Below are 9147 nucleotides of genomic sequence, written 5' to 3'. Positions count from 1 at the left end.
CAGTGGGCGGGGCTGAGGCCTGCGCGAATCAGTGGGCCGCAGCGCCGGGCCCTCGGCGCATGCGCAGTGTGGTGCACACGCTTCGTAAGGGCACTACCCCTTTGGAGCGGCGCTGGGCGCCTTGTTGTGTTGCAACGCTATGCGTGAAACAAAGAGAAGTCCCTGCTTTCTTGGCGCTCACATTCTATTGTATACTAGTGGGACCTGAAAGGCAATTGACTCATCAGCAAGTGAAGAGGATAACCTCAGAATGTTATTAGTGCTATAAGGAAAATAAAACACTACTGCACTAGAAAGGGGCCACGTGGGGACTATTTTAGATAAGGAGGATGGGGAAAGCATTCGAGGGACTAACAGCTGGGACCTGAGAAGATTTAGGCAACGCTGTTGCAGACAGAGGGATAGCAAATGCAAAGGCATTGCCACCTGTACACGTGAATCTTTCTGTTTCTCTTGCAGCCTAACCTTTGTTTATGCTCTTCTCTTGGAATTATTTTTCAAACACTCTCTTGCCTTATCCTGACTCAATCAACTCAAATATCGTATCTGCAAACGTTTCTTGACTACTCCTCCCCTCTTCCACTATGTGGACTTGTTCCCCGGGTTTATCCCTAATGTAGCACTTATCACTCTGAGTATCAGTTTGGTTTTTCTCAAAGACTGAGCCGGCGCTTCTCAAGAAGCCTCAGCATCTCCGTCTGAGAAATGGGGGACCGGGACCGAGGTAGAGAAGGGTTGTGGGCCTGGGGACCGAGTGTTTTGGGCAAAGAGCGTCGCAACGAGACAGCATCATCGAGGCTCGAACCTGACTGGGGGACACAGGGTAGGTGCCTTCTTGACTCCACAGTTCCGGGTCCGCGCCCCGGTTCGCCACATGACTCAGGCCCTCACCACGTGATCTAGGCCGGTTCCTCGCGGCCCTGCCCAGCTCCCCGCGCTTCACACCGCTTCCGGTATGGGCGGAAAGCGGAAGTGTGGGAGGGTCTGCTGGGCGGGCTCAGGGAGGTCCCGGGGGAGGATGGATCAGTGAGCGGGTCTGGGCGGCTGCTGGCAGCGCCATGGAGACCGTGCAGCTGAGGAACCCGCCGCGCCGGTGAGGGGCCACTGGCTGAGAGGAAGGGGGTTGGGGAGGGAAAGGCAGTGGGGAGACACCTGTGTGCGAGCCCCCCGGAGGGGACGGACCTACGGGGCGGGCGATCCGGCTGATGGGGCACCTGCTGAATAGGGGACCTCTGGCGGCTGGTGATCCGACAGAGGGGAGCAGGCGCGGAGGGGGATAAACGTGGGTCTGGTTAGGGACAGCACTTGCTGTGAGGGGACATCCTCGGGGAAGGGGGGCATCACTGAAGGGAGCAGCTGCTGAGGAAGGCGGGGACAAGTTCGAGAGAGCACCTGCTGAGGACTGGGGCCACTGGGGGAAGGCTATCCTGGGGACTCGCTGGGAAAGGGGGAATGTGGAAGCAGGATGAGAACCTGTGAGGGGTCTAAGGGATGGATCTGGATAAGCAGAGAGGAAAGCTGGGTGGACTTTGTAAGGGAGGGAGTCCCACCCGTGGGGTACAGCGTGGGGAGGATCTGCTGAGCGGAGAGGAAAGCTTTGCTCCTAAGGCAGAAGGTGTGCCGAGAAAAGGTGAAGGTCTAGCAAGGGAAGGGTGTGTGGAGGATAGCATTTAGGAAGATTTTTTGGTAGTGATCCCACTCTAGTATGAATGACAGACGGCATCGTTTCATTCCTGATGTCTGGTGTCTTCCTTTTTTGTGTGTGTGACATCCTTTTCAGCTCTTCAAAACCCGACTTTGGAAGGTAGATAAGGAAATAAGAATGTTTTTAAATGGGCAAATTGAGGCCCAGAGAGTTGAGACACACTCTTGCGTGTTTCCTTTTTCGCTCTAGCAGTGGGTCCTTAGACCCGGGGCCAGACTGTGCCCTTTTCAGGCCTCGATTGTTGTTGTGAATATCACCTCCAGATCCTACAGCTCCCTGGAATTGTTTTAAGTCAAGCTCAGGGAGGTGGCTGAGCCTAGAAAGTCGGAACTCCTGAGTTGGTGGCAGTTGTATCATTGATTTGTTCCATGGACACTAAGCTCTGTGTCACTCTGCCACAGCTGGAGAAAAATAGTTGATACGCAGGGAAGTCATGCTTCTCCGAGGTGCAGGGTAGTTAGTTAGCTTCTCTTTCACAGAGACCTCACTTCCTGCAGCAGAAGGAGCGCTGAAGTAGGAAGTGTTTAGTGTGTGGACTGCAGGGCAATAGAGAGATGAAGGGAAGGGATTGGCAGCCTGGGCTGCACGCTTGGGGTTTGTTTGAAGTGCACAAACATTGCAGAAGGCAAGTAGCTGGTTGGGATGGACTCATAATTCACCCTACTGTAGTGTGCTGAGACTGAAATAATAATGATTATCACACTCACACTGCACTTACTGAATGCCGGACGCTGTTCTCAGTGCTTTCCATGTCTCCTGTTGAACCATATGGAATTGTTGTTATTGACCATTTTTGACCTATAAAAATGGTAATTTCACATGATTCCACTTACATATTTGATCCTCACAACACTCCTGCGAGGTGGTTATCTCTGTATCTATATTACCGGTGATAAAACTGAGGCACAGAAAGGTTAGTGATTTGCTGGAGGTCCCACAGTTGGTAAGCAGCAAAACTGGGATTTTAATCCTGGCAGTGTGGTCCAGGGTCTGTGCTCTTAACTGCATGGTTCTGATGCCTCTCTGGAAGTCTCCCTATTTCACAGGGCCTGTGTATGTTAGCAAAGATTTGCTATCGCACCATAGTGAGCCAATTATAAATGTACACTGGTTATATTTCTTAACGAAATAATGTTCATTCTTTCTCTGTGGTTTTGGTTTAATTGAAAAGAGAATTAGATATCTGAGTTTTGTTTCTACCTTTGCCTTGTGTTGTATAATCTTGTGCAAAAGAGTGAACTTTTTTGCTTTTGACACTCATTCCTGTGTCTTTTAGATTTTAAAAAAATGTGTTAAATGTGCAAGAGAAGAGCTATGGCAGGGCCGAATTCTTGAATGATTGGTGCTTTCCTGGCCTCATTACTAGCGGACTCCCTAGTTTGCAGCAACGATAATACAAGTGATAACTTTATCGTCGTTTGTATTAGTTAGGACTGCCATGTCACTTTCACAGACGGGGTGACTTAATAGAAATTTATTTTCTCACGGTTCTGGAGGCTGGAAGTCTGAGCTCAAGGTATCAGCAGGGTTGTTTCTTTTGAGGCCTGTCTCCTTGTTTTGTAGATGGCTGTCTCCTTCCTATGTCTTCACAGGGTCTTCCCTCTGTGTATGTCTGTGTCCTCATCTTTTACAAGGACTCCAGTCATACTGTATTAGAGCTCACTCATATGACCCCATTTTACCTTAATTACTTCTTTAAAGGTCCTATCTCCAAATACAGTCACATTCTGAGGTACTGGGAGTTAGGACTTCAGCATGTGAATTTGAAGGGATTGGGGAACACATTCATTTTATTACCATTAAAAGAACTTCATCAATTTATCTTATGTATTTGTTGTAACGTGTCAAATTCTGTGTGGAAAGAGGGATAGGTATACATAAATAAAATGCGCCTTACCAGAGTTCTAAGGTGGGAGAAGGGAGTTTGAGATGTAGCCAAACCTGTGAGTGACGACTTCATACATACGCTTATTTGTGTTTGGAAAGGTACAGGTGTCTTTTCAGCGGTTCTGCTGGCATGTGTTTCCAGCACGGGATAGCACTCCCAATGCAGGAAATACTCTTTGTGTTCACGAGTTTGACATTTGTGTGTGACTAAGTGAGTGATGATAGATTAAAGTTTATGGCTTACGTAGGAGCTTATAATTTTTAAAAGTGAGTTGCCATTAGATAATAGTGGGGCGGAAGATGTAGAGTGCATTTCTGGGATGCCGGCCATCCACGTGGTCATCTGACTTAGGAGAGGAGCATTGCCGGTATTTGGTCCAAGCGTTGGCCAGGTCTTTCCGTTTATGAGCAGGCAAAGAAACTACTTAGGACCTGGGAAAAGTCCCAGCCAAGAGAGCTGAATCGTCAGATTCTGGCTGTCAATGGCTATAGTGCTTCTTCCATGAAGACTCATGTTATAAAATATCACTAAGTCACTTATTGAAAGATTTTTCTTAGAAATCTTATTTGTTGATAATCCAGTAATACTTTTTAGGGTATCATTCTCTTTTATTTTGAAAATCCACAAAGATTGCTGATAAAGGTTTCTGATTCCCATCATTATATTTGTTAATCCATTTAGCGAATACTTATTGGCCAATCTCTGGGTTAGCAGGCACCAGAGATAAAAAGATCCCTTAAGCCCGGACCAAAAACAAATGAAAAAGCACTTAGATTGTTTTAAAGAAGTATCGGAGCAGCCATAGAGTTTGACTTGTCAAAATATTATCAGAGGCTTGCAGCTGTCTCTCTCATGGCAGTGGCAGTTTCCTTTGTTACGCTGTGGTCTCCGTGTAATTGAAATAGTGAGTTTTGTTTTTTGTAAACCACAAAGTCAACACTTGGAAGGAACACATTTGGTCTTTCTTTATATAAGCTGTTTATAAAACTTTAATTATACTTGAGGAATGGGTATTGTCCATTGTTTATATAGTTATAAATTCAGTGCTTCACCAAAAAGGAAAAAAAAAACCTGATTTATGGGATGTCCTTCTAACTCCTGAGTTCATAGAAATTTCACTTCTGAAGTTGAAGAGTAGTTTCACTTCAACCCTTTTTGTTTTGAAGCTGGGAGTTTTTATGATGTCATTGGAATTTAATTTTTAGGACCTTTTAATTTTGAAAGGTCAGCGTAGTCGTTTTGTTATGTTAATTTTCACGTTATACCAGTTATTGACATGGAGCAATTCTCCATTTCTCTAGTACATAGTCTTTAATATTTAGAAAGCTCTGTAAGATTGTCTATTTGAAATCAGCGTTTATTGGTATATACACTTGATGGGTTTAGAGTTTTGTTTTTGTCTTCTGGTTTTGCTATTTTCTCTAGGAAGGTACACATTTGTGTGTGTGTCTGTGTGTTTTTTAAATTCAGATGTTTTTTTTTTAAATTGGTATTGTTCAACTAGTTTAAACCTTTTTCTTTACAAAGAAATCTCCAGTGTGACTACTTCCATATTTCACCATTTCCTGAGCACTTTTCTTTGTTGTCCTTTGTAGTTTCAGGAAGCCATTGTGTAGAAGATACATTCAAATATTTTTTAGCAGCTCCTTCTTTAAACCCATTAATAATTTTCAAAGGTCTCGGAGTTTTAAAAATATATTGTTAGTTTATAACCTCCCATGTTTGTTATCATTGTCTAGCGTAGTCAGAAAAAATCTGAATTATCTAGAAGGTTGTAAGCAGCCATATATCTTTGATTTTTGGGATTAGTCAGAGATACGTGGCTGCTTGTGGGAGAGTCTTAGTGATACTATTTGAAACTCCCAGCTGCCTACTTATTTTTCACTTTTGATCACGTTTAGCATATACTTCCCACTTCCTGTTTCTGTGATACCTATAGAATCTCGGTGTTTTGACCCAATTACCAAAACCTTGCTCATGGAGAGCAAGGGTCTTCTCTGTCTTCCTTGGCCTCCAATTTAAGACTGTGTTTCAATTCATAGTTAACTTTACATTAAACCTCTTTTCTGAAGAGATAGTTAGACCATTTTCATTCATAGAATCTCAAGATTTAAATGGATTTTAAAGGTTACATTTAATGCTTGAATCCACTCTACGGCATTTCAGCCACATGATTCACTTTCTGTTTAAATACTCCAGTGACGGGGATCTAGGGACTTCTTAAGGCATGTAAACCATTTTAGAACTATTTTTATTGTTAGAAAATTCTTACATCTGTTGAACTGAAGCTTGCCTCTTATGGCTGGCTGTCTACCGTCGGGTTCCAATGTTGCTCATCAGAGTGACCCAGGACACATGTAATACTTCATAGGACAACCCTTCAGCTTCGCTTAAAAGTCTCTTAGCTTACTTTTGTTGTTGTTTACTAGGGAAGACTTTGTAGAGATATTCCTAAGATGCTAATTTTAAAATAAGCAATGTATTTTGTGTTCTAGTTGCTAGCAAGTAAAATGTAATTTTTGTTTATATTTCTTCATTCACAGGCAGCTGAAAAAGTTGGATGAAGATAGTTTAACTAAACAACCAGAAGAGGTGTTTGATGTCTTAGAGAAACTTGGAGAAGGGTGAGTGTACATAAAATATAGGTAGACCAGTAGGCCCCAGTCTTTTCCACCTGCCATACTAGAAGGCTATGAGTATGAACCTTTCTCATGGCAATAATTTGCTAACCTAGGAAAGGAAAGGGGAATATTGCATATCAGCATTGCTCTGGGTGGGGTGGAAGGTAAATCTACAGCTTGAAATGCCCTTTCTCTCTCACAGTCACTATTATAGACAGATTTAGTGATTCCTCGTCTTTTTAACAACTGAGGATATCTATTGTTTTCCTCTTGTAAAAACCATGGTTTGCATATTTTTTTTCTATTTAACAGCACTAATTAGTTTATAATTTTAAATTTTTATTAGTCAGACATTTTCATTTGCAGTCCCTAGCTTCTGATTGATATGCAGTAAGTGTGGTTTCAATAAAAAAAAACAAAACAGTGGGATGCAGCGTTTTAGTTAGTTAGTACAACATTTTGAAATATAGTAAATAAATCAAAGACTATTACCATGTTTCCTGGAAAATAAAACCGGGTCTTATGTTAATTTTTGCTCCAAAAGACACATTAGGGCTTATGTTCAGGGGATGTCATTCTGAAAAATCATGCTAGGGCTCGTTTTCCGGTCAGGTCTTATTTTTGGGGAAACACAGTACTACATTCATAGCTTCTTAAGAAATCCAAAATCCCAGGCTGGGAAAAAGTAGACTTCTTTTTTTTTTTTTTTTTTTTTTTTTACCCCGCCCCCCCAGTAGACTTCTTGAAACACAGATTTGTGAATGAGTTTATAAAGTATTAATTAAATGATGTTAAGTAATAACCAGTGGCCATCACTGACTTTCATGGTGCAATAAAGGTTACATCATAATTTTTTGTACTTTTACATATCCTTTTAATTTAATCCCTGTGTGTTTATTTATTCTTCTGTAATAACTGGGACATTAAAATATTAGGGATACTCTTTCTTAAGTTTTTGTTGTTAATTTTTGAATAGGTAATCAATTCATATTCAGAATTTTAAAAAGCATAAAAGTACATACAATGAAAAAATCTGCCCCCTACCTCTACCTCTTAGCCACCCAGAAACAACCAGTATAACAGGTTTTTATCCTTCAGAGATAGTTTGCATACATCAGCAAATTGTGTGGGTGTGCGTGTGTGTGTGTATGTGTATTTTTTTAATCTCTTGGGAGTACTTCTGGTTCAAGAGAAGACCTGAAATATTAACTTTAAAAAATGTCTATTGTCTAGTTATTATATGCTCTTTAAAATCAGGTCTTATATGTCATTGGATTATTTTGGGGTGTAGTGTCCTTTATGCCTAATACAGATCAATAATAATGTTAAACCCAGTCCTGGATTACATGGAATAGGTTTTTTTCATGGATTACCTCCTTGGGAACAACATTAGTCATCATCTTTTTGTAAGTTGGAAAAATACTCTTTGGAGTCAAGCAAGACATCCAGCAGAGAGGGGAAGTAAAAGACGACACCATCTGTGCTGCTTAAAAACAACTGCAAGATGAATCTGAAGACTGCAAGTTGATTTGGCATCATTAAAGGTATGGGAAGGCGACCGTCCCTCTACACCTCTTGCCTGCCATTTTCAGCTCTAGCTTGGGATCCTTGCTGTTTTCCTCTAGGATATGAGTCTAACGCCCTAAATCTTACAATTCTCACAGGTCACACTTTGAATAAGACAGAGAGTGGTAGACATCACTGACTATGAAACTAAACTTGTTTCTTTCATGTCTTAATAGAAATGTGTTACAGTAGAAAAGGCATTGACTCTGAAGTCAGGCAGACTTGCGTTAAAGCCCTTGCTCTAATGTTTATTAGTCATAATAAGCGATTAAGCTTGAGCAAATTGCTTAATATTTTGAAGCTTCACAAGCCTCAGCTATAAAATGGGGATATTAGGATCTCCCTCGTAGGGTTATGTCAAGTATTACATGAGATAATGGGGGTGAAGTACTTAGTACAGTGCTTGTCACATAGTAAGTGCTCAGTAAGTGGCAACTTTTTATTAATTTTTAACTATCAACTGAAGCATTTTTTTTCAGACCTCATGTCAAATCAAAATTAAATCTTAAGTCTTCAGGTTTGTTTAGGTATTCTTGAAGGGAGCTCTGTTTGGGTTGATTGGATTTGGGGAATGTCAAAAGAAAACTACAGACTGTATCAGGATATATAATAATATAAGGAAAAATGAAGCTAATTTGATTATTTTTAATTGTGTTTTAGATCTATGGATATCTTCATCTGTGGAAATTTCCCTATAAAGATACGACCAGCAAGAAAACACTTCATATCTTTCTTCCCATGTTATTACCATACTGTTCTTTTAAGGGATGCCACAAATGCTTGGATTTCTATCATCATGGTTGAATGAAACTGAACAAGCCTCGTTGAGCAAAATCCTGAAGGAAGACCTTCACTGCACTTACTTTCTAAACACAAACTGCCATGCCATCCTTAAATTGTTCTGGAAAATGAGTGGACTGTGAACTCTCACTGACTTATACCTTGTGAAATGAGCTCTGGCTGAAGGACTGGATTGGATTCTAGAGGCTGCAGTCATTCTGCATTTTCAGGAGATTGTGTGGATCCGTGGAAGAGTAGAGCCAAAGCTCCAGACCAGGATGATTGGACAGCACTTGGAAAGTGTTTTGAGTTAGAACCTAGTGCCTTTTTCCTTCTATTGTGCTTAAGGTTTTACACATTGACTCGCATAAGTGTTTATCATAGGATAATAACAAAAATACCGTGGTTTCATAGCTGGCGAGTAGTAATGTTAAGACTAGTACCTGCTTCATTTGCCCTCAGATACTATTTCTGTTTTTCTATATTGATTCTTGCCTTGTACGGCTCGTGGGAGACACCTACTTCCCCATCATCTTGGGTCTCTGCCAGTTAAAATTCATAGAGTCACTTAGTTTTTATGGTAGGGA

The 9147-nt window shown here is 41.4% G+C and overlaps 1 protein-coding gene across 2 annotated transcripts in view; it reads left to right on the top strand.

Annotated features, from left to right (window-relative positions):
* Window positions 1-943: 943 nt before the first annotated feature.
* STK4 (serine/threonine kinase 4) overlaps window positions 944-9147 on the top strand; it is a 78330-nt gene continuing 70126 nt past the window's right edge. For both annotated transcript variants that reach the window (XR_012491118.2, XM_019749730.3), the window contains exons 1-2: window positions 944-1093; window positions 6137-6217. Coding sequence is in view for 1 of the 2 variants with exons in the window: in XM_019749730.3 (XP_019605289.1) it covers window positions 1059-1093; window positions 6137-6217 (116 nt within the window). In the remaining variant the exon portion in view is untranslated. The remainder of the gene's footprint in view (window positions 1094-6136; window positions 6218-9147) is intronic.

Source organism: Rhinolophus sinicus, chromosome 13 (assembly GCF_057876585.1).
Source record: "Rhinolophus sinicus isolate RSI-liver-muscle chromosome 13, RSI-T2T, whole genome shotgun sequence".
In the NCBI taxonomy this organism is placed as follows: Eukaryota; Metazoa; Chordata; class Mammalia; order Chiroptera; family Rhinolophidae; genus Rhinolophus; species Rhinolophus sinicus.
Note: the sequence above shows the minus strand (reverse complement) of the source record. Positions and strands in the feature narration are given on the sequence as shown.